Source organism: Amphibalanus amphitrite, unplaced genomic scaffold, assembly GCF_019059575.1.
Source record: "Amphibalanus amphitrite isolate SeventyFive unplaced genomic scaffold, NRLGWU_Aamphi_draft 000198F_arrow, whole genome shotgun sequence".
Taxonomy (NCBI): domain Eukaryota; kingdom Metazoa; phylum Arthropoda; class Thecostraca; order Balanomorpha; family Balanidae; genus Amphibalanus; species Amphibalanus amphitrite.
The window spans coordinates 479,849-505,911 of NW_024881693.1; the positions used below are offsets into that span (position 1 = coordinate 479,849).

Genomic DNA, 26,063 nt, shown 5'->3' on the forward strand with positions numbered 1-26,063 from the left:
TCCACCTCTTTAAACTCAACAGTACCTACAACAATGATAACCACTTCCAAGTTGCGAGGGCATCATCGTGGTTCTTTCGTCTTTCCATTCGCCAAAGATGGTCGTCGGCGTTACTAACACTGCAGTTCCAGCACCGAGCCTCCATGCTCGCTGGTTTCTCGGTAGCCGAATTCGTGCTCGCTCGGTTCCCGGCAGCAGAGTTTTCGGTGGCTCTGCACGTCATGCGACACGCGATATCTGTTGTCATACGGCGCTGGGCGCTTGATAGTGCTAGCTCCATTCCTGCTTCCCTCCCCTCCCCCTCCCCCTCTTTTGCCCATCTTTTCACTCTACCGTTTCCTTTCTTACTGGAAATGGTCTTTTTCTCGAGATAAGGCTTGCAATGAAATAATTAGCTAGGTGAGGGGCGATACAAATAGTTTTTACCCTGATGTAGTGGAAGTGCGTTTGCTTTTTCCTGTTATACACCATCGTAGGGTCTATCGTACTCTGATATTGTGAATTGCTAGCGTAGTGCTGTGCCCCTGATTAGACCCAGCGAGTGGGTGTGAATTAGAGATGTCAATCGGATACCAACTTTTTAGTATACCGATACCAAACCGATACCAACTTGGTATTTGGTATTTTAATCCTTATGTGTTTGGTATTTTGTTGGTGTCATGAACCCTCCCTTATGTATAAAAGGCTAAGAACTTCGGTAAAAAGTTGGTATTTCCCTCATGTTCCCAAATTGGTTTGGTTTCGGTATTTCCCCGCGGTTTTGGTAGGCATTTGGTTTGGTTTCGGTATTCCAATTTAAAATTTTCCGTAATTGACATCACTAGTGTGAATAGAGCTGCTGAGTATCGCTCCGGCAGTTGGGGGAGAGTAGGGGAGGGGAGGGGAGGGGAGGAGGGGGAGGGAGGTGCAACTGACGGAGCCGTGTTGACTGGACTATGTCCGGTACTGGGATTATTGACAAATGACAGCCCGGGATGAGTGGTCACCCGGTCACCGGATACAGCCCGATACAACACTTAACAGAAATTCACTTTTATCGGCGGTGATTCTTCGGACTCCATGCTCTTGAATCACTGCCGGATCATCAGAAATATGCACTGGTATCTATAGATCTCGGGGTTTTCTATCTGCAATGACGCTTGACCTCGTTTGTGGGTTATTATGCCATTATTATCACATACCTATTTTTGCGACTGGCATCCTAATTCCTAATTAACCTTGCTTATTTGACATAACAAATCACCCTACATCACCAAGTTTTCAAATGCCACTGTTTTCTTTTTGCGCCAAAGTTCTCATTACACATGACTTCCATTGGTTTGCTGATTTACCGGGATGTCCGTACTAATGACGTCCAATATATGTATCTTAAGCCATAGTCGTGGACCTGATTCTCTCCCGGTTCATAGCATGATCCTTGACCTTTCCCCGGTTATAGCTCACACCTACCCGATTCAGGTCGAACTCGTATGCTGCTGCTGGTCTTTGTATCACTCAAATCACTGCCGTTGTTTGGTCCCGCCCTGTTTCCGATGTTGCGCTGTCCTGGATCCTGATCACGACCTTGCCGGCTGCCCTGGCCCAGTTGATCTCGCTGTCCTGCTGCGGGTCCGGCTCAGGCTGACCGGTGGGTGCAGCAGGAAGGATGCGATGGGCGTGGTGGGCGCTGGCGGGGCGGGGCGGGGAGGGGAGGGACAGTCCCGGGCGTGGCCGGGCCACTGCGCGTCCGGCTCGCCCGCTCGCGTCAGCTAATTGAGCGCCGAAAGGTGCCGGCTTCGGTGCCGGGTTTGGAGCCGGGTTCACACCGTGCGCCGGCCGGCAGCAGATGACGATGGAGCTATTACGGAGCCCCGCCGGCCGCCGCGCGCGCTCCAGATGAGCGCCAAATGACCGAACCGTTGACGTAACATTCCTGACGTAATGGCGCTGCAGGCCATGAAGCCGGATCAAGCACCCGGTAATTGCCCTTCGTCTGGTATACATCGTTCCATCTCGATAACTGCTGCTAAAGAATGCTTCTCTCACGTCACGAATCTCGAAAAAAGAGTGAACGATCACGGTACAGTGGGGCAGTGCATCATTTCACGGACGTAGCGTTAGAAATCAGATCGGCACCGGACTGCAGACTCTGCCAATTAACCGCAGATCCTCACCATCGTCTGTTTAGGGGTTCCGGCTTAAGGGGCGGTCCACATGCAAGGACAGTTATTGGGCAGTGCTGGCTGAACCCACCGACTCCTTTCTGATCGGTGTGGTGCGGTGGAGCGCGTTGGTTTGGTGGCGCTAATCCTCCGGAGGCGGATCCGCGCCGACCTATCGGTGATCGCCCCGGCGCCAAGAGTGACGTCATAGACGGCGGGTGACGTCACCAATTTCTGGCACGTGACGTCACACTGCAGGTGCGGTCGTGGGGAGCTGTGGGGAGGGAAAAACGGCTGTCACTCGAGTCGCGTGACCGACCGGCCGACCGGCTGAGCTGTCGGCCGCTGTCGCCATCGTATCCGCTGACACGCGACGTTCCGCGACAGTCTGCGCGATTTGCCGTGCATTGCAGGACTCCCCAGGGTCACTGGCTTCATCGCGTGTCAGCTCTCGTCGGTCAGAGATTCTCATGGTGCTACAAACAGGGCAGCTCTGGGCGCGGTGCTGGGCAGAGGGCCGTGGTTTCGTCCGGCCAGGGCGGGGCGGGCCGCACGTGGCGGGCGCGTGGCGGTCCCGTTGCAACCGCTCCGGGCTTTCCGAGATCTCTTCAGCAGCCGGCTGCACTAGTCCAGTCCGGAGCGACTATTTTAGCTCTCGTCTGGCGTAAGCTAGCGGACTTGCTGGCAATGATAGTGCTGAAAAGGATTAGGGCATCTTTTCCCGGGATCGGGCCTCGGTCAATTCGCCGCCGGCCAGTTCTTCTGATGCCGCTGGTTGGTAGGTACTGAGAAAACATATTCGTCTGATGCCACTCTATCGTCCAATGAAGCTTGTTGTGGGCGGGCGATCATTCGAAAAGAGCGTCGCGTGGGTCATTTTGGTGATACATGCGAAACGGAAAGTTTGTTTTCGATTAGGTTGTTGGTAGTGTGGCTGGATTCAGCGTACTGGCCGGCGGGGGAGTGGCGGTCCACGGATAAGTTATTGTGGCACTGGTAGTCGGGGGGGGGGGGGGGGTATGTCACGGCGTGCAGTTTATGATGGCCGAACAGTGCACGGACATTGCCAGGACAAGCCGCTGCGGGCAGGGCAGACGTCGTTTCTGAGTAGGAACGTCCTTACAACCGTTACGACGTACCGAAGTTGTACAGCCTCTCTTCGAAAGTACCACGCATCGGTGCATCGGATCCATCAAGCCCAACCGAAAGAAGGCTGCTAAAATTAAGTCACCGAACCAATTGACCTGCAGGGACTCAATTGGGGTTCATTGGTTCGGTGACTCTATTTTAGCAGCCTTCCTTTGGTTGGGCTTAATGGATGCGGCGTACCGATACGCGGTACTTTCAAGAGAGGCTGTACGGCTTAGGGGCTTCCTGCTGGCGTTTCATCCGTCGCGCTGAAATGCCGACATACATACTTTGTTGTCGACAGAAAATTGATGCATGCTACATTTTGTCATTCATGCTTTTTGACTCGTGCTTCGGGGCTTTCTGGTAATGGCTAAGTGATTTTTTGTTATTATTTCAATATAGTTATTCGGTGAATAGAAAAATACAGAGCACTTAATTCAAGACTGACTGAATTGTTCTGAGCACGGAATGCGCCACCATTGTTTCTCTCTTCGGCATGCTGTGACACTTCAGGCATGATTTCTGCCACTTCCTGGTGGGCGTTTAGTCACATCAGGTAATTCGTGGTCTAAATCTGCACGGTGACGCAAATAAATTTCCTTGTCTGTGAGGCATTTAGACGCTATCCTACTCCGGGGAATGAGGACGATTCTGCGACATGGTCTGTAGCGTTTCCCTGTCGTAGCGGTCGGCGGCTCATCGCACACGTGTGGGCCGGCTGGCGGCTGTACGGTGAAGGGGCGCGGTCTCAACACCTGGCGGTTACTCACGGGTCACAGACTGACTTCCGTCTGTTCCGGCCGTCGGTTATGATGGCATAGATGTCACTTCCCTCCCGCATGTCGACTTTTCCCATGTGTCGCGAATGAGTAAGCATATCTCTCGGTAGTAGCGGTTTTCGGGTTTGAAGTCCTGGTGCAAAGTTTAGAGCCGTGCGGTATCTGATGCTGCTGACTATGTCTAGGCTGGCTCGAACAGATAATGCGAATCCGGAATGCTGCAAAATGAGTTAACGGATGTGATACCAAGTTAATTTTATGTAAAAAAACATCCTGTTACTGAAGAGATGACTATTTCCGTTGCTGGAAACATTGACAACGTTTTGATCAACATCATTATTCGCCACTTTATCTATGCTGCTTAACGGTGACGGATGTGTACACTGTGTGTTGTTTACCGGTCTCGGTCCGGACCGCTCGGCACCTGCCCGTTACTCACGGGGCAATTCCGCCATCAGGCGAGTTTTCTAACGGCCGGGGTGACAGACACGAGAGGGGGCTTAGCCAGCTCCTCTGCTTATCCCTGATTCAGATAGCATTGGAGCCACCCACTCGCTGACTTATAACTCCGAATCGCGTGGGTGGTGGTTGACATGCTAATCCACCTTCCCAATAAATAGTCTTGGGATTTTCTGTACGCAGTCGGCTATTTTTAGTGCTCAAGGACCTGACATGCTCTCGGAGCTTTTCCATGGCGTCATGAATGCTTTGCATAGTGATTTTTTCCAAGACTGCGGTTTCGATAAGTCTCGTTGCGTATGTAGATTATTCATACAGTGACGTAGGGATAATTGGCAGCGATAAATTAAGCGTCGTAGCGTCCTTTCAGAGTCCTTTCACCACGAGCTCGACATTCGTGAGCTTGGATCGAGCTTATCTGCTGACATGCTTGGAATGCTGCGCACTCTGAGCATTGTTGACCACACCAATCTTCTGGCCGTTTCTTTACTGGCCGTTCTTTTAAGAATGTTGTGACACCGTGGCGGTTGGAATGTACGCAGGCAAGCCATCCCTACTAGTGATGTCAATTTCAGAAAACATATGTCCAATGTCCGTCCAATGTCCAATACTTACGTCGACTTTCCGTCCAAAAATGTCCAAGCCAGCCATTTGTCCAAAGATGTCCGACATCTACGCAATAGTTTACACTCAACACCGTTAATTAATTTGCTTTTAATGTATCGTTACCAGCTCAAAAGTGGTAATCATATCGAAAGCTGAGCTTTCTAATAGCCAATCAATGCTAAACACGATTACTTTATAAAAATGTTGAGGTGTAGCAAGCGATTGTCCAAAGTTGTCCAAAGTCTGCTGTCATTGTCCAACCGAATTCCGAATTGGACATTGGACAAAATCGGAATTCCGAAGATTCAAGTTCCGATTGACACCACTAATCCCTACCAACATGCGTTATAACTGCTACTTATTCATTGGCCATTCTGCCGAAGTTGCGTGTTAACACTCATTCTATGGTCTGAGGTTTGGTTCGTGGTTTAGAATTTCTTCATCGAGGCTCGAGCCAATGGATGAATTGCGGAAAAGGTGGTGAACGTTTAAGTAATGAAATTATAAAGGAGAACTGGGATCCAAGATGGAGCTTCAAGGTGGAGCAGGGTGGATCTATAGGATTGATTACAAGCAAGATAAAACGAAGTAAAAAAGTCGCTGTTCGATGCAGCCGGAGTGCTCTGAAAATTCAAACCGATTATCCAGGGTTGGCCAATTTCAGTCAGGGACTGCATTAAACCGGTTTAAACTATGGTTTAACCTGGCTGGCATGAACTAGTTTATGTCACACTGGTTTAAACCACCTAACCTCAGGATAATAAAAGCCACTTAATTGAGGTTGTTTTGTCGTGAAGTGATTGTAATGTGGCCACACGATGCTAATTTTTATCATGAAAACTACATCTTGTTTACTTAATTCATGAAAAATTCATTAAGAGATAAAGAAATATGTTAGGAAAAATTTTGTTTTATTATAGCATGGGGAAAATATCGTGACAATGATAGATAGTTAGTACGATGACTGCATAGCCATACAATTTTTAAAACAGCTGATGCAATTGCCATGATACTGCTTAGATCCACAATTGTTTTTATTCCTTACCTACCCGTAGAGGGGAGGGTTTGGTGCCGCCCCGACGGCTTTTCCAGATTGTAAATACAAATTGGGTGGGATTTTCATAGGTCAGGGCCCGGGGTCGTCAACCTTTCTTGAGGTGCATCAAATTGGGTGGGATTTTTTTTTCAGTCAATATGCAAGGTAGAGGACTTGCAGTTTAAAGGAAAATAGGACGCTGGGACAATCAGTGCCTACCTACTCAAACAACATTGGCACCTACACATGCCTTAACAGTATACACCAATCATCTATCAACACTATCAATGAACATTTGGTTTCTAGCTGCTGATTATCTCTAATTGAGATGGATCTGTTTGAAGTGAAAAGCTATTGTGCTTGGCGGGCATTTTCTTAGCTCGTGAGCTTGTTTGTTATTGATGTTGGTTATGTTCTGACTTTTATTAATTTATATCGGTTTAAACCGGCCTAAATCCTGCGACTATCCCAATGAAGTCACTAAACCTTTCCGGAATCGTTTACCGAAAGTTGCCGCAGTAATAGGTACCTCATTTCTTGTTTTTTCGCCTCCGCTTACTTTTATGAAAATCGCTTACACTATTTAATAGCACTAAACGAGTAGCACTAAAATCACCATGATCCTTACAGTAGTGTCTTAGGCAACAAAATCGTTCTCAACAGTTATATAAGTTTGTCATTGACATGAAGTAACCGTGCCAGTACAGCTATGACTTATAGGTGCTCATTACACAATCACCTTGCGGTCAACATGCCGAGCTGGCTAGCTAGAATAGTCGTGGAATCAAACTCATTACTTGTCATAGGTCTCTCAGCGCTGTGATTTTTTGTACCTTTTTACGCACACAGGCTCCAGAACCGGTCTGATTATGCCTGGTGTAGCTTAGGATGAGATGGTCCTGCTCGGACCCGATGAACCCAGTATCGGGACCCATCAGTAACTGTGGTCCAAACTCATCTCGGTACGGGAGGTTCATTTGTCATGCGTATGTAATTATGTTCAATTTACCGATCACTTGTTATTGCAGTCCCATAGTTTGGCAGGGGTATTTGACCCAACTATTTGTTTTTACTTTAATTAAGTTTTTTCTTTAGAAATATTGTTTGCTGTCTCGAAGTCGTCCTTATACCAAGCAAACGTCTTATTGGCTAAATTTCAGCGATTCACTGGTTCGCTGTTGAACTGTTCCTAGTTTCTCTCTCACTGACCATCCCCGTCTGAAAGTGTAAGAACTGAACATCGCTTGGTTCATGTGATCTCTCATCTGAAAGTGTAAGAACTGAACATCGCTTGGTTCATGTGATCTCTCATCTTATCTCGGTAAGCTATTTAGCATGCGCGGTGGTTCATGCATGCTCTCTGGGATAATCCGGGCTCAGAGCTCAGCTCAGACGTGAGGCGCCGACATTCCTGTCTCGCAGACAACGAGGAATGCAGACATCGGCTCCTTTTTTCTTTCGTGGGATATGCTTTTGTGTTCTCATTACATTACATGCGAGTCACCTACGCGCTTATTTGGAGTCCGTAATTGTTGCATGACATTTTTTGGTTGTTTTTTCCTTGCGATCTACATTAGCCTCTTAAAATGCAACTCGAGACATTCCTCCTGGAATCTAGAAGGTGTTTACAAGTAACTAGGTATGTATTTCTGGATGGTTGTTACTGCTCACTGTCACTAGTTAGGTCACCGAAGACTGAACCAAAAATAATGTAATAACTTTGTTCGTACTCATGCTGTATCTAACATTTTCTAAGTAAGATTTTAAAGCTGCTAATAAATGCGCCTTAAAATGGGGTGTTTTGGACTCTGCTTGTCTTGTAATTGTACGTTTTCGCCAGTTCTTTCGAATTGATTTGGTACAGGTCACGGCCAACTGGCCTTTCTTCTGTATTTAGCGCTACCAAAGCGACCTCACTTGACAGGGCTTTTCGGGATCCGAATTTGCCCATTCCATGGACCACAAATTGTCCAATTATCATGGGAACCCCGCACGAACGCACGACGGGCCGTTTAATCCGGCCGGTATTACCGCTTTGAGGCAATGACCAGCGCGTTGCCAAACCGATAGAAGTAGCTATGTGCGACCAAACGTGGTGTCGCGCCGGCGGGCTAACTGGTCGCGGACAGCGGTCGCGCCGTGGGCTGCAACTTCCTCGAACCGGGCGGGCGGCTCGGAAATTCCCCACCGGGGTCCGCCGGGCGGCTAGGCTGTGCCGCCGCACCCGCTGCCGGCCGGCCGGGCGACGCGGCGGCGCGCCGGCGCAGAGCCTCCTCCTCCTGCGTGGGTGCCGGCGGGCCGAGTGGCCACCCTCGTGCCGGACATGAGCGCCGGTCCTGGAAATTGGGCAGTCCCGGCCGCGGGCGGCGGCGCCGGTGGCCGGCCGGCTGCTGCCCGTGGTCGCCGCCGACACTCTAATGACGGACCGACCATCGGAGGCGTCGGTCGGAGCGGCGCGCACACGGCGGCACCGAGACACCTCGTGCCGCTGACTGACTGGCGACGGCCGCCCACCCGGGAGAGCTGCACCGCGGCACCAACGGACTTCAGCGAGTGCGGTGTTGGTCGTCAGACAGCGCCGACTCCTTGTCAGCTCGGACATCAGTGCGCTTCAAGTTAGAGCCACCCTCTTCAACATCTCGTTCTCTTCATCTTCTATTGTGATCAATCTAGCTGTGATATCATCACCATCCGGCTGGACCTTCTCTGTGCCCATCTTCTGAACATCCAGGACTCTCTTCACCGGCTTCGTCGGTCGGCTGTGACGTCGGTGCCTGCCTCTCGACCAGCGCTCAATGGGCATGGCTGAGCCGCGACGGGCCTTCGAGGTGGGCTACTACGTGCCGCCCAGCATCCATCCGGACGACCGATACGGGTAGGTGGCGTACTTGGCGGCTCGTATTTGGTAGGTAGGGGGTGCTTGGTTCTTAGCGATACTTGCGTCGCTTTTCCTATGGGACTTCCTATAAAAATGGTATGATGTTGACAGGCTTATGTAGGTGTGCTGAGTTTATACTAGAGAATACGGTAATTGTTCTGCTCGCACAGTTGAGTGTGGAATAATTTCTTCGTTTGGTGGCTCGTTTAGATGATATAGTCAGCTGAAAAATGGCTCCGCACAGGCTAGGGATATGGGTAGTATCGGTATTATTACATTTTGGGATTCCTTATCTCAGGGCTGTTTTTTTAATGACTAGAGGAGATAGATCGAAATTATATACCAACTTTCTACATATACCTATGTCGAAATTGTGTACCATCTTTCTGAACGTCATCTGATTAACTTATTAGTCGCTTTCTTCCGAAACAATTATTCTAAGGGTAGGTACATGCATGCATCGTATGCTATTATTGATCTGAAATGACATTTTAGCCGTCTTCGACCTTGTTAAAGATATCATCATTGCTGGCCGCAGTAAAATTAGCTGTTAAATGGAACAATTAGGCTCTCACTTTTTAAAACATTGTTCCATGTTCACAAGGAAATTACTGTGTTTGAGCTGCTTATATTAAAGTTTCCCTGTGGTCGCCAAGGAATGTAGGAGGCTTGTGAATTACACGTATTTCATGGTCCATTACACGAATAATTAAAAAGTATAATTGAAGTGCATTATATCGGTGCGGATCCTAAGCGTATTTCCATTCTGTTCGGGCCATTAGCATCATGTTTTCTGGTCTCCGAAACTGTTTGTACGTCAGTCATTTATCCCTGTGTCCACGGTGAAGGAGAACATCTCTACGAGTGTTTCCCAATCCGGACTGTTTTCTCTGTCCCGGCGAACAAAGAACGAATCGTAACTCCTTGGTGCCTTTTAGTTTGTCTTGCCGCCATAAATTTATTGACACTTCCCTAGACAAATATGCAGTTAATATGCATCACATTTTTTCGTGGATTTACCCCCGAAAGGCGACTATGACGTACGACCACCATCGAAAACTGTTCCCAGGCGACCCCTCTTTCCTGCAAGACACGCTCGTCTCATTGCCTGTTGATGTCGCGGAATTTATTCAACAACATGTTATTACTAACAAAACATTACAGTCCTAATTCGCTCAAGGTCACTCACGCCAGTTTTCCGGAGATAAGAAGCCTTGAGTGATGAGCTTTCTTTGCGTACTCGTTTGCGGCCGGCCGGCACTCACGATGTCTGGTAGATTGCGGTGACGACGTATTGTTCCCCCGAAGCATGTGATGTTTACGGACTATCCTTGTGTTGTTTACGGGGTATCTGTGTGTATCCGGGTGACAATATCTGAGACGACGCAGCCATCGCTTGCTTCTGTTTGAAAGGAATGATGTCACATGTCACTTGACACGTACAGAATCCACTACCATAGTTAGTCCAGTCGCCAAGACACGAGTTTAAAGTTTTTTTTTTTTTAAAGGTTTCATTTTCTTTTCTGATCATTTTGAGGCGCGATTCCGGCCAAACATGGTCTCGAAAAGTAGGTCAGTCAAAGGTCACTAATGTCAGGGTCATTAAAATTTCAGGGTAGGTGTTAAGTTGATAACGCGAGGGTACTGAAAGTTTCGTCGCGATCGGCCGCTTTTTACGCGAGTTATTCGCGAAAAACCGAGGGGGGTCCGTTTGCCCCCCCCCTATACGGGCGAGGGTTAATTCGTAATTCGGGGAATGCTGTGATAGTGTGATGTATGCCAAGTTTTTCTCGATATATTGTTAACTTTTGGCTAAGCATTGTTATATTATATCTTAGTGCTCTTTTGCTGAATATACCTAACAGCTCGCCAGCAATACCTACTTTTTACATTCTTGCTACCACATTTAATACACTTAATGCGTAAGTTGTTACAGTTGATTCGTAATAATAAGGTAGTACAGTATTCAGTAAATTTGCATGAACTGTTAACCCGCGCCCCACTGGGGTCTGTGTATAACACGCCCCACTGGGGGGGGGGGGGGGCTGTTCATAGCCCCCTCCTAACTCCGAAACTACTGGGCCGATCGTCAAAATTCAAACGGCGTCTGATAGCCCCGGAAAAAAACTGTCGAGCGAAACCTAATTTCATTGACCTCGAGGTCACCGATGACGTCACAGGTCAGGTCAAAGTAAAACTTATCGATATTTAGCTTGTTCACTTTTTGGGCTCTGGCTGCCGTCGTACAAGTCAGATCAGGCTGATTTTTGGTTTACACACTCGTTGAACAGATGCTTTAGATACGCTGAGGGTACGAAACTTGTACTTTGATTTTCAGTTCAGGGCCAGGTCATCATGGGTCACGGAAATCGTATGTCATAAGTCGGTCACGTGACACATGTTTTATGGTCCATTTAGACCATAGATTTCGAATTCGGTGTCGCTTGTGTCATTTGAGGCCATTTTCATCTGAATATAGCTGAGGTCAGGTCACTTACAGGTCAAAAAAGGTCAAATTTCAAAGTTGAAATTTTTTAACAAAAACATGTCTATCGGATGCAGTTTGAGCTCAGGAACACGATGGTGCTATTTATATTGATCTACGACATCAAATTCGTACAGAAAATTGATTTGAAAAATTTATAATTGTGAAGTTTCTGCTATAATGCGTATAACTTGGCCATTTTTGATGATATCTGGCTAAAACTTGCTAGAGAGTCATAAGCATGTGTTCTATCATATAAATTTCGGTTTTAAGTCAAAAAGTTAAAAGATGATACAAATTCTGAATTTTCATATATATAATTTTCGAAATTTTCAAAATTTTGAAAATTCGAGATAGCAGTTTGATAGCGCAGTCCATTCTGAGTCCTCTCATGCAAAGAAATTGGATCTAGCTCAAAAACTGAGCTCTTGGGAGCGATTCCCGTGGTTCAATGTTTTGCGTCGAAATCGGCCGAACATGACGTCACTCTGACGCCATTTCCAGCCGACCTATGATAGATACGAAGTTCAAATTTTGACACAAGGTGTCAAATTGATGCAGCCGAAGGTACTGAAAGTTTGGCGGCGATACGTCAAACGGTTTAGAAGTAATTGCAGAAAAACGGGAGGGGGGAAGCCACTGGGCTTCTATGTAGGTAGTAAAATTGAGCTCGGCGTGAAGTGCGCACATACAGGTATAGCGCATACGTACTGTATGTATATGTCACGCAGCCAATTTTTGTTCCGGTGGGTTTTAGCTTAATTAATTGGCTGCAATTTCAAAACGAGGCGTGTTTTGAAGCAAAGTTTGTTATTTTTGTTCTGTTGCTATGTGATTGATCCGCATATACATACTGTTTAAATCCCTCAAGAAGGGCGGGCGTTGCTTTAAAGCCACTGCTGCTCGTGGACACGCTCGGGTAATATAGTAAAAAGTATCCGCTAGATTTTGTGTTTGCGGAAACATGTCCAGAAATCCCACCTTTGAATAGGTCACCCAGATCGCATCGGCATGCTCTCTGACATCACGGCCTAGTTATGCTAGCGGTTTTATAGTTGTAACAGCTAACGCCGCGTAATCCCCAGTGCGTGCTCGACGCTGGTCTTTTGGGACAGGAAGAATGTTTTGTACTTACCGGCCATCGCCAGATATTAATGGGTTCTTATCGTCTCAAGATAACATGTATGACACGGCATTCTTGGAATCCCGTCCACTGGATAGCCCAGTCCGAACTGCGCTATTGCCGCATGCCACCAGTGCTCTGCTGGCCGACCGATCCAAAAACAGTCGGCATTTTAATCGCCTGCGGGCTCTCAAATTGCGCCATTTCAGGGATAACCCGTCGGAGGACCTTCCCATTGGTACAGGGAGCGTCTCTGCAAGGTTGGACGCACGTTCGGGGCGTTCCCGTGCCGGACTGTTCTTTGGGGACACTGACCGATCGGAAAACTCCATGAGGGTCGGTCTCCTTTTGTCAGCGGGGGCTTGTCAAGCTGCGCAGTGAGGTCTGTAGGTATGTCTGCGTGCCTCGCGACACACGCGAGCCACATTCCTCACAGAGAGTGGCACTTGGATGGTCTGTCGTCCCTGCAGGAAAGTGTACCTACGACCGAAGCGATGTAAATACTTGTGTCGATCGGCGGAAGATCGAGGGTGTGCGCGTCATGTGGTGTCTGCTGGGTTAGAATTAGGACGGTGGGTCATTAGGAGGTGCGTCACGTTTAGAATCAGGGATAGCAACTTGTAATTTATGCATTTATCAAGCATATGTATACCAAGGCATTTTTACTGCGAGTTCGTTCAGTAAGGGCAGTTCATTTATTGCGATTCGGCATCCTGAAGAGTGAAGAGCCGACCTAATTCGGCTCTCTGATGTGACCCACGTCCCATCTTCCTCTAAGATTCTCTCCGGGAGTCGTTTCTGACATTTCCCCACGTGCAGCAGCAGACCTTTACGACCCTCATTGTCTCATCTGGTGGAACTGACTCTGAGACCTTATTAGCCCGGACGGGAAGCCCCGAACGTCGGCACGTGTGCTGCAAGATACTATTTTTAGCATTCTGAGGTGGTTAAAAAACGCAGACGGAGTGTCTACCGGTCGTAAAAAGCGCATGTGCTAAGGGGCGTAGTGGGCACTGCGGAGGTACTATGCTCCAGGCGAGTTGACCGACATTGAATGTCATGCAATGCGTTTAGGCTAGGCGAATATAATCTTGGACCGTGTTTTGCGATATGGAAGAGATTGCCTTGAGTTTCTCACTTGCCCTTTGACGCTCCCGCGGATAATCCGTCTTATTTTGTCCCGTTGTGAACCGATTCCCTCGCGCTCTGCATGTTCTTGGGTTATCGTAGGTGAGCTTTAGCTTATTTATATGTTGTTGCCGCCCTTGTCGTGTGACAAGAATATCGTGTGAGTCATGGGTACCGTTTGATGATCGGATTTTCCGTGACTATTTTGGGTCACCTAAAGTTCTGCTTATGTAGGTCTTCTACATAGGAGGTGTTACGGGTGCCTACGCGACTATGTTGCATATATATTATATTGCACACATGACAATTAACCCGCGCCCCGCTGGGCTATTCAGCCATACGCGCCCTGCTGGGGGGGGGGGGGGCAGATTCTGCCCCCCTCCCTGTCTAACTTCCGAACCGATGGTCGTAGAAAGACGGGGAAAACGGCAATCGAAAGCTCTCAACAAGGCGGATCTTGAGAGCCCAAATCTTTTTGCTTAAGTAGGTCAGAGGTCAGGTCAAGGGTACAAAATGCAAGTTTCTACAGTATCGGCCTTGCACCGTAGTTGCCGAAGAATGGACTGAGACTGATTGCCCAAAACGTGTTCTTAGACTACCAAGACAATATTCATTGCATACAATGTCATTCAAATGTCAAGGTCAAGGTCAGGTCAGGTCAGGTCACCAAAAACCAAATATAGAAAAGGGCATGTGCGACACAATGTTTTATGGGTCATTTTACTCAGATAATTCAATAGGCACACTCAATAAGTGATGTGGACCACCTCTGGATGAATTTCAGGTCGAGGTCAGGTCAAGGTCAGGTCAAGTGAGGTCAAATTTTGAAGTTGGTTGTTAAGGCCTAAAAAGGTGTCTGTCTGATGCAGTTTTCACGGCGAATCGAATGGTGCTATTTTTGTTTCCGTGCGAGGTCTAGAACTTAAAAAAAAGTCATTTTTCAAAATTTGTGTGTGTCATGACGTCATAAAATTTTGAACAACTCCCACATTTTTGAACCGATTCTTCTAAAACTTGGTATGTAGGTGCACATAGACCACTTCGCTGACATATGTTCCGTTTTTTTTCGATACACTCAAAATTTTGGATTTATAATTATTTTCCCAAAAAAGTCATTTTTTTTTAATTGGGCCGAAATCCAAAGTTTTCAAAAAACGCAGATAGCCATTTGATAGACAAAGTAGAATCACGTATAACCTTTTTTGTTACGTCTTGATTCCTTTAAAAATGAAGATGTTAGCGGCGTTTGAAATTTTGCCGTTTTTGAGGCGAAAATGGCGAACATGACGTCACTAAAACGTCAATTTCTCAAAACAATTCCGACGGATTTCGCTCAAATTTTCAGGGAACGTGTCAAATTGATGTATGATAAGGTACTGAAAGTTTGACGTCGCTGGCGTAACGCGTTTAGAAGTTATTGGCGAAAAACGGGAGGGGGGCAGATTCTGCCCCCCCCCCAGCGGGGCGCGGGATAACGGCAAAGCGCCGTCACGTGCCATTCTCGGCCCTGAGTAGCGCTCCACCATAAGACTTTGTCAAATGTTCGTATGGCCTTATTCCCGGTCTGGTTAGCTTCGCCAAGAGGTCAGCTCTGAACCTGACCGTTGCTAGTTGAGGACTGTTCAGGGGCGGCGCCACGGATTTTTGCCAGTTGTGGCAAGCCTCTGTATAAGGGGGCTTACTCTTCGCGTAAAACCTCTGTTTTGACACAGGAACCTCCTATTTGGGCTCAGGGGCCTCCTGTGCGGCACAGGGGCCTCCTGTGTGGGCACAGGGGCCCTGTGAGGCCATATGGGCCTCCTGTGCGGGCATAGGGATAGTTACGGGCCCTGGAGCCTCCTTTGCTGGCACAGGGCCTCCTATTTGGGCACAGGGGCCCTATGTGAGAGCACAGGGCTCAGGGCCTTCTGTGCGGGCATAGAGGCCTCCTGTGTGGCGACAACGGTCTCTTAGAAACTTCCCCTGTGTAAAAGGGCCTCATGTATTTATAGAGGCTTCGATCTGTTCATAGGAAGGGACTCTTTATCTCCTTTCAAGTTTTTTTTTTAATTAAGCAAGCTTAATATCTTATCATATTAAGTTCACTGCCACTGTTGTTAACGTAAGGTTCTGTGTGTCGCTGGGATAGAGGGAGGGGGCACTCCTGGTCACTTGTGCATGGGTGGCGCACTGGCGGTGTAGAAAATAAAGCAAGGGCGGCCATCAACGCATGTAGTGTTGAGGTCATAGGGGCTTGGAATAGTTAAGACTAGTTATGTGAGTCTTTTTCGTCGGGGATGTTTCAAATTTGTCTCATCTCAGGGATGGCAATGCTACCCCTGCCTCGCGGCAGGGTGCCCCTATGGTGGCACTGGCGCCGCCACTGACTGAGTTTAGGGCCCGACTGGCCTCACAAGAGGACCAGTCTGCACCGAACCAACCAGACCCAGCGTAGGACCAGTCTTTGTTTTGTTTTGTTGGGTTAGGCCCTTTCGGTCTGGCAAGACCATTTCAGAGCCGGGAGGATGATAGGATAAAGGGGGAGACATTGGTCTGGGCAGGCACCCTAGTGAGTCGCCGGGGCTGAGCCCGTCCAGAGGACAGGCCACCCAGCCCCAAGGCACTCACTGCACCCGGCTACGGGGTGCGCTCCCTCGGGAGCAGCGGTGCCGCTCCAAGGGAGCAGCCCGCATGAGATAAAGTTACCTGTCCAGCCCGGAGGGGGGTTGCGGCGTGGAGGAGAAGGATTTCTGTATCCTGAGGATAGAAGCACGGAACGGTCAGGACCAGTCCGGACCGGACCCGCCCCAGCGGAGGACCAGTCTGCACTGAGCCAGCCCTGCAGCGGAGGACAGTGTCTGGATCCGGGCGGAGAACAGACAGACAGACCAGACGTGTGCGGTGTAGGCGCAGACTGCAGTCAGAGCTCCGTGAGAACTGGAAACCGGCCGCTGGAAGGCGGACGCGGCGGCGATTTTTGGCTGGCCAGGCGGCGAGACCCAGCGCCCCCTGGTGACGGGTTTCATATCCGGGCAGACAGTCTGAGCAGGGCTCTTGGACACCGCTGCTGGGGTGTGAGCGGTACACTGTTGAGAGGGGAGCGGCGGACGGAGATGGTATCTTAGGTGTTCTCTCTGCACTCTTCTGGGGGGAGGAGCGATAGTCACTACAGAAAAACCGCGGTGCAGTGACGGATCTAGGGGGAATGTTGCTGTGACGGATCCTTCAGCTAATCACGGACACCGCAGTTCCGTATGTGCTTTCGATCAGACGGGCTTGCGCCGCTCAGCACTACTTTATTGGAAAGATCAGCAGTCCCACGATAACCTGGGTCTTCATTGATCATACGTTCTAGTTATATAAGCTACGCCCAGTTCCCCAATTTGCCCTCGAGCTGGAGGGGCCAGAACGTCATCAGCCATTTGAAGTGCGTGCCACTAGTCGCTTGTTTCTTCTGAGGGGAGAAGCGGCGCGTGCTACGGACCGTTGCACGGTGCGATGAACGGCCGTGTCGTGTCATGGGTAGTTGTGTACCCAGTTGAGTCGTAGACTGTATCGGAGTCGCCATTGAAGTCGCCTTTGAATCTTTTTAGCGCAGTTTATTTATAAGAATGAAGGTTTGGAGACACAGGCGCTGCTGATCCAGGCCGCTGGATGTTGCATTAATGAGTGGGGTTCGGGAAAAACGCGTCTGCGCCTCCGACTTGGAGTAGTTCCAATGTCAAGCGTCCATGCCAATCTGCTGTTGACCGTCCGGTCGTGTATAACTCATGACTCATTCATGACTCGCGCGACTCAAAGTCGGGAGATACATTGACTCAGTGGCTCATCGGGCCGTCCCCGGGGTGGGGGCATGACAAAGGCTACGCCCCCGTTCCCCTGCCACGGCCAGCTGAACGATTAGCCTACACCCTGGCTGCTGAATAAGACGTCCAATGAACTTGCCGCCATAACTAGGCCGATTGGAACTTCCGGTCCGGCCGGAGTCAGCTGATAAGTGTGATGTATTGGCGATGGCCGATATGCGATCGCTTCTGCAACGGATGAGGCTCTAAACCGCGGATGATAGTCGTGATTATCGGCGATAAATGGCCTGGCACCTCCTGCTAGCGTCCGTCCACCATTTAGAGCCCTGCTATCAGATTATTTACTTAGATTATTATTTTTTGGCCCGCCTTGGAGCCCAGCAACAAGATGGCCGCAACATCGCCTTAGCAACCGTTCTACATTGAAACTTTAACACAGGTATCCGTGGTTCATTCTTTGGTTGGACAAGCTCTCACTCACTCACTCACTCACAGGGCTGCGGAGTCGATGGATTTTCGGCGACTCCGACTCCGACTCCGGCTTTCAAAAACCAGCTCCGACTCCGACTCCGGGCAGAATCGTCGACTCCGACCGACTCCAACTCCCGACTCCGACTCCGCAGACCTAGCAGGGCTGCGGAGTTGACAGATTTTCGGTGACTCCGACTCCGACTCCGGCTCGGGTTTCTAAAATCGACTCCGACTCCGACTCCGACTCCGGTCACAACTGTCGACTCCGACCGACTCCGACTCCGACTCCGACTCCGCAGCCCTGCTCACTCACTCACTCACTCACTCTACCTGCCCCGTTCGTGATGCTCTGCTTCCTGTATCGCTGGTGATACGGGCGTATGCTACATTGACTTCGCCACGCCGCAATCTGGACCAGCGGTAGGTGGCGTGTTATAAACTCCCACGGCCAGGCACGTACCCAGGATTTCGCCCAGGAGGGGGCCACCTGCTTTCGAAGGGGCCCCCCAGGTTCCCCGGGGGCCCCCGGGAGTCATGAAGAACCTTTCGATGGTGGGGGGGGGGGGGGCATAGTGGGTCCGGTCTCTCCTGCAGACGTAGGTGAGAAAACGCCACGTGTGTGGGAAAACGCAATTCAGTTCTTTACAACCTAATGTAGCATTTGGTTGTGATTTCTCGCGTTCAACTTCATCAAAATCAATTAAAACGGTCTCTGTAACGGTCTAAGCCTTGAGAAAATGTGGAAAATTGGAAAGTAAAAATATTTTTGCTTGAGGAGTGTGCATGAAACGCACGGCATTTTATGAGCGAGCGCCTCAATTACTGAACATCCTCCAATTCCGGATATGTAGGTATATAATATAATAGTGGGGAATAAATGTCTCGTTATCGGAATTCCACTATCTGGCAACTAGCCCTATGTAAACGCGGCTATTATATGTTCCACTAGGAATCGAGCGCAATTGTACTTTTAGCCAGAAAATGAATGTTTGGGTAATTCTGGGACACTCTGTATTAATTGGAGGAATAGGACTTAGGAGGAAATGCGATTGCAAATCGACCCACATCCCTGTGTTAGCCAATGACGCCTTTGGGGCCAAGGTTGGGGGTATTCAGTTTAGCCTTTTTGTTTTTCTGTGATATCTCCGGCACCGTGAAAGATATCGGCTCCTTCAGATGAGTGCCTACTCCAGTCACTACTTATATCCAGTAGCCAGTAGCCACTCAGATGATTTGGGATCAATCAGGTGATAAGCGTACTTTCAGACGACCAGGGGCCCCCAGTCGACCAGGGGTTCCCAGGCGACCAGGTCCTCCAGATGACTATTGGCCCCACTGCCCCAGGCGACCAGGGCCCTCCAGGCGACCAAGGGCCAATGCGATCAGGTCCCCAAAGCGATCAGGGGCCCCCAGGCGACCAGGGGGCCCCCATGCGACCAGGGGGCCCCATGCGACCAGGCCCCCGGCTACCAGGGGCCCCCAGGCGACCAGGGGATCCCAGGCTACCAGGGGCCCAAGGCGACCAGGGTCCCCGAGGCGACTAGGGGCGACCGGGGGCCCCAGGCAACCAGGGGCCCCCATGCGACCAGGCCCCCCGGCTAACAGGGGCCCCCTGGGCGACTAGGTACCCCCAGGCGATCAGGGGCCTCAATATCATGCAACCAGAGGCCCCCCATGCGACTAGGGCCCCCTAGGCGACTAGGGGCCACAGACTATCAGGGGCCCATACGACCAGGTCCCGGGCTATCAGGGCCCCCTAGGCAACTAGGGGCCCCCAGTCGATCAGGGGCCTCATGCGACCAGAGACCCCCATGCGACCAGGGCCCCCTAGGCGACTAGGGGCCACAGGCTATCAGGGGCCCCCATTAGACCAGGCCCCCGCTACCAGAGGCCCCCTAGGCGACCAGAGGCCCAGGAAACTGGGGGCCCTTGGATGACTGCAGGGGCCCCTCGGGTACCCAGGGCACATAAATGAAACTTTATCATCAATTTTTCTTCCGAGTAAAAGACGTTTTATCCAGTGTTTAAAAAAATATCCTGGGGCCTGAGGGGCCCCCTGAGCGCCTTCGGCGCTCAGGGGGGGGGGGGCCTTGGCCCCCGTGGCCCCCCCCCTGGGTACGTCACTGCCCACGGCGCTGCTGTAGGCATTCAATTTTCCTCTATTCTTCATCTCAATGCCTTAAGCGTGTTTGTCTCGGCCCCACGTTTTCGTCTTCCCGTGCGTGTTTGACAATTATGGCTTGAGTGCTTGTCATTATCGTTACATCGACACTGCAATAGTTTGCGCTATGGAATGGAAAGTGTATGATTCTGACGCTTCACGCTGGGTAGTTTCTTCGCCACAGCCCATCCCGTGTCTCAATCTCGGGGTCTCGGCGAGCGCCACCCCCCCCCCCCCCCCCGACGCCGTCCCCTGTCTCAGCGATAAGGTCACGGCGGGTGTTGTCTCGCGGCGATGACGGCGCGGTGACGGCTCCCTCCGCTGCAGTCTGGTTACAGCCCGTATGTTTTACGAGCGGTGGCGGCCGAGACTGCGGCGCCGCATGCACGGACGCCGATTGTTTCTCACTGCAGATTGATGGTGTGGCCGGGGTGATAATTGCCACCATAGCCCGCTGCGGTCATGGAGCGCACCACGGTTAGCAGGCGCGCTTTGAAGTCGATCCGCTGATGAGGCTGACGAGTTACTTTCGGTGGCTCGAGCGACTGGGAAATGATATGCCGCATGGTCACAGCACAGCGCTCCGGCCGGACACAGATATACGATGTAATGATGCCACTTCAGGTCGCGCAGATGGACGGGGAACTGATGTCGGCAGGTCTGTGTTGGGGTGTTTATTTGTGTGTTCACAGCCCATTCGAGTATTGATGAGCGGAGTGGTTAGGAGAGGGGATGTCTGACAGTTTGAGCAGTGGTTAACTAGCTACCGCGCGAGGGGAGAGCGCTGATGAGGACGGGAGGAGGGTAGAGGCGCCGTGCAGGTTTCCGGCGGGTGCTTTGAGCACCTGTCGTCAGGGTAATGGGCGGAAGCTGTTGCAGCGAGTTTGTGTTGTCGCGGTGTCTATGATCAGCGGCGGTAAAAACTGACGGGAGGGACGATCAGTCACTCGCCTTTGTCACGCCGCACGGCTGTCTGTACTGTGTTAGGACCCGCCTACTTTGGCCGTCTAGTGCCCACCCACCGACCCGTCCGTCGTCCGTGTGGTCAGGTGCGACCGAAAACGGCACCGGTTTCGTAACCAAACCGATACATGAATGGATACGAGCACCGGGATTGAAATGTGACCGAGACCGGCCGGCGCCGACACCTATCCCCAACGCTGGGAACGACTAGACAGCGTGGCGTGCAGTGGTGTATCTGCGCCGGTAATCACCTGGGAGACTGGGAGGGTGGGTGGCCGCGGCGGTGACAGGGCCGGCGCGGCGTCCCCGTGTCCCCTCCGCCGGTGGTGGCGGCGGGTGCGGGTGGTCCGCCGGCCGGTGACGGCCCTGCAGCGGCCAGCGACATGCCACAGAGGCCGCCGCGGCCCGTCTGGGACCGACACGCCCGGCCGTTTTTGGGTGATTGCAGACCTGTGAATGGACTGCCGGGCGCCTGGCAACGGAGGACAATGGCACGGCCGGCTCACTATTCACGGTTCATCGGCATGAAATCGGGATGGTATTTGACGTGGAGGGCTGCGGTCTGCGTCCTTGCATGCACTCGCCGGCGATCTGGCGTCCCAGACAGGCATGTTGTCACTGGATGAAACAATGGCCTGTGGCTAGAACTTCCTGTGTGCGCCAAGTACCATTTAATTGATAAATATCCTGAATTGATATTACCAGACAAAGGAGGAGACTCAAATTTTCTCCAACATCCTCCAATTACTGCAATCGTATGCCTGCCTGTACTTGAACTTTGCTGTTACACTGAACCCCTTTTACACCGTCACCGTCATGCTCCTGGGAATTCGTATCACTTTCAAGCCGTGTGGTGTAACATCTCTCATCCGGTCAGCCCACCTCTCATCCGTCACATCTCAAACTTTTTAAACGCCCATGCTTGTCCTCCCCCCCCACACCACCACCACCACCACCCTCGTTTCAGCACGTTCTTGTTCTGCGTGTTCTAACCGCGCCCTCGTTCCCCCGCAGCGGCATGTACGTAGTCTGGGTGACCGCCTTCGCCGAGCTGTTCAACCGGACCGGCCAGCACTGGGCCCTGGTGCCTCAGCCTCCGTCCACGCCCAAGCCCAGCCACATCTGGCGGTGCTTCAGCACATCAGCCAAGATCCGGTTCAGATGCGTGAGTGGCCTGAGGGGTCAGAGGCGGGAGAGGGAGGGCTAGAGGCGAGAGAGGGGTGGTGTGGAGGCGGGAGAGGGGTGGGGTGGAGGCGGGAGAGGGAGGGTTAGAGGCAGGAGAGGGGTGGGGTGGAGGCGGAAGAGGGGTGGGGTGGAGGCGGCCATTAGGCAGCAGGAGTTGTGACATCGTTATTGACTTGTATGTGGTATGAGAAAGTGAGCTAGTTAGAATAATGTTACTTTGGTTGTCAGATTTAAGATGTGGGCAGCACCAGTGACTACTGACTACTTATGAAACGTGTTGTGAGCAACTGTTGTGCTTTTATTTTAATAAGCTCTATGCCCTTGTTCGCATTCCGTTGTTTTTACACCGTGCCTAATCGTGACCGTTTCTTGTCGACAGGACACATGCCAGAACGCCTGGACGTCCATGCACGGCCAGGTCACATTCCAGTACTTCCTGCATAAGGGACCAGGCGCCGGCACCGTGCTCTTCCAGCTGTACGGACAGAAGTGCCGCGTCTGCGTCCGTCAGCGGCAGCGCGACCGGGCCCGGGCGGCCGCCGCCGCCGAGGGAGCCGGGGTAGCGGCGCCGCCGACACCGCCGCCAGAGGCAGAGGGCGCCACCGCCGCCGGGCCTGCCGGGGCTGTCGGAGCTGTCGGCGGACCTGCGGGAGCTGTCGGAGCTGTCGCCGGGCCTGCTGGGCCCGCTGGAGCTGTCGGCGGACCTGCCGGAGCAGGTGCCGCCGCCCCGGCGCCGGCAGAGGAGGAGGATGACGTGCCCTACTCCAACCCGATGTGGTACCCGGACGAAGTGCGGCGGGTGAGTAACACGAGCACGAGAGCTGATCAGTGCCATTGCAGTACAGGGTGACCCCAAAAAAGCGGACCCCAAACTTCTGATAAGCCTCACACCCGTATTTTGTGCAAGAATAGAATGAAACTTCGGTGGCGAGTACGCTGATATGTTGGCAATAACATACCAAAAAAAAAAGAATCTTCCAGGGTATTTCTTCTTTGTACTGCATTGTTTTAAATGTTGTGCCGCAGATTTACCGCCGTGCTTTTTCGTGCATTGCCTTACCAACAGCATGAAGTTGTTTACGCAGACAGCTCAGCTGCACGCTTCCTGGGGTGTTCTGAATGGTTTGGAAGGTTGCAGTGGGCTGCAGTAATGTTATCTACCGTCCCGTTTTGTTCTTGAAGTGGCATATCCAACCCAGTGCTCTGCTCTTAACCCGCATTGAAGCGCGAATGTGACCTTCGGGACGCAATTTGGGCGTCACGGGACCCCCTTTAGGAGCAGAATAAAGGCTCGGATGGACCAAATTTCGAGCTATGTAGCAGGGGAAGGCCCCAAAGCAGCTTTGCACCTCAAGAAATGCACGGTTCCAAAATGCAGCCATCTCGAAGAACTGTTGTAGAATCCAGAGCTGGAACTGACCTAGACAGGGTTCCCAAATTTTGATGATGTTGCCAACATTTCGAAGTAACTGCCATGTAAGTTTCAATAGATTTAGACAAGAGTTGAGAAAATGACAGAGCTATCGAAAGTTGGGGGCCCGTTTTTTGGAGTCACCGTGTATTGGAAAGGTGGCGGTGTTCTGTGCGTATGGTAGTTGGGTGGGATTGGGTGTGTTTTGTCGGTCAGCGAAGGCCTGCTATATAACACATAACTAGACCTGTTTTTGAAGCGCACCGGGGATCGGCAGTGGTGGACGGATGGCCGGAATTTTGACGATAAACAGGGCCAGTCTAGACAAGAGCGACTATATCATTCCATACAGCATGGACCATACCGAACCCTGTTGTGTTGAGATCTGCTTCTCAGTAGATCAAAGCGAAGTGACTAGGGGACGAGGAACGTTATAACTGAATAAGATAGATTACGCCTGGCTAGATGTTGCTGACCCCGCACGTCGTCCATTAGCCATGGTTAGATCCGTTCACTTCAAACGCCAATCGATCTGCTGAGCTAACGGTGAAAGCTTCCAACTGCCAGCCAGGTCAAGATCAGTGTCACGCACGCGGATTACGGTCGTGGGTGGGAACTAGCCGCTCGGTCGGGGGCGGCCCCACACCCCGCCCCCACCCCCGCTCGAACCGGACATCCCCGTGACCCGGAACCTGTCGGCGGGGGCGGGGCGGGGGCGGGGGGTGGCGCCGCACCTGGCCGCAGTAGTGGCACGTTCGGCGAACATAGCGGAGACGGGACGGGGGCGGCCGACGCCGTCCGCGGGTTTTCCCGATAGTGGGGTAGGTCTGTGAGCGCCGGCCGCCGGCGGCGCAGCGCGCCGTGATACAGTGAAAATGGTCTGATCGTGCCGGATCAGGTGCCCAGCCCGACTCCGTGGCACCGCCGGGACGGACAGGCGGTCGAGGTGGATGGTTGGGCACTTAAGATCTTTTTGTGTGTTGTTCAAGGGGTTTATCATTGATATTTGTAATTTAGAACATTTGGCTGCATTAAATGTTCATGCTGGTAAATTTTCATGGAATATTTAATGTTTGGTGACAGCCACCATGCCACAACTTCCGACGATCAAAAACGCATCAAGTTGTACCTACTGACTCGCAGTTAGTGAAGGGAATTTTGCCCTGTGAAGTCCGCAGGCCAGTTCCGTTTCGCCCGACCCCAATGAGCGGAACGTTTACCGAACCGTGAGACAGCAGTCAACAGGGCAGCAGTCTGAAGTCCGTGACAGGGCTCCCCGGGAGTTCTGTCACCGTGACGCGCGGGTCTAGTGTGTTTGTAATCTACTGGATGCTCTTTTAGAAGGGAGGGGGACGTATGGCGAAACATTTCTGATTCGTAGCGCAGTTAAACAGCGGGTACAGGAGGGAGAGGCTTCAGAGGAAGAGAGGAGCGTTGCGGAATATGCGGCAGACGTTTCACGGTAGTAGACGGAGCACGGAACAAGCCGCTGTCTATGGTCGTAGCTGGTCCCTGTTTTGACCGTTTGGTGTCTCGATGTGCTGCGTATCTGCCCTACCAGTGACCGTGTCTTCGTCTCTGACCGCTCCCTCCCTCTCCATCTCCAGGTGCTGATGGAGCTGTACTGCCAGGTGAGCAGTAAGCTGTACCCGCACCTACCACGGCCGCAGCCGCCGGCGGGCCACCAGCGCCGCTTCGGCCGGCCGCAGCAGGCGCACGACCCTGCGCTGTGCCAGGGCTGCGCGGCCGGCACCTGCCGCATGGTGCGCCGCTGAGAGGACAGGCGAGTGAGGACCGTGAGAGGGAGTGCGGAGACAGATGCGACGAGTGATGGACCGCGGGGTGCGAGGGGACGGTGCTTCACTAGGCGTTAGAGAAGGTGTTCCTCCGCGGGGGTATGGTGCGTTTCTTCTGCGAGGGGAAAGTTTTCCGGTGTGTTTCCTCTGTGTGAGGGAAGGTGTTTCCTGTGCGGGAGGGAGGTGTTTCCTCCGCGAGGGAAGGTGTTTTTCGTGCGAGTGGACGTTGTTCCTGCCATGTTTCAGTAGTTTACCGCGCCTGAATCTCTTCAAGTTTGAGCTGATTGACCAACAGTGGTTTTATGTCTGCAAGTCTTAGATTTTTAGACAAGAAGTTTTTGTTTTTGTTTGCGACGCCAGCCTGCGCCGATCATCATTTTTATAACCCTGTGTACAATCATATTCATTATTTATCGGTGTGTTATAATATATGCGTGTGTGGTTTGTTTTCACCCTGCGTGTTTTGGTGGCGACGTAAAACGAAGGGGCGGCAAAGACGTAGATGAAGGAGACTAGAGGAAGGTG

General features: G+C 51.5%; 1 protein-coding gene across 1 annotated transcript in view; it reads left to right on the plus strand.

The window, feature by feature from the left end:
* LOC122384785 overlaps positions 1-25,990 on the plus strand; it is a 40,647-nt gene extending 14,657 nt beyond the window's left edge. The window contains exons 4-6 of the mRNA XM_043372525.1: positions 22,161-22,311; positions 22,711-23,130; positions 25,350-25,990. Coding sequence (XP_043228460.1) covers positions 22,161-22,311; positions 22,711-23,130; positions 25,350-25,517 — 739 coding nt within the window. The 3' untranslated portion in view covers positions 25,518-25,990. The remainder of the gene's footprint in view (positions 1-22,160; positions 22,312-22,710; positions 23,131-25,349) is intronic.
* The last annotated feature ends 73 nt before the right edge of the window (positions 25,991-26,063 follow it).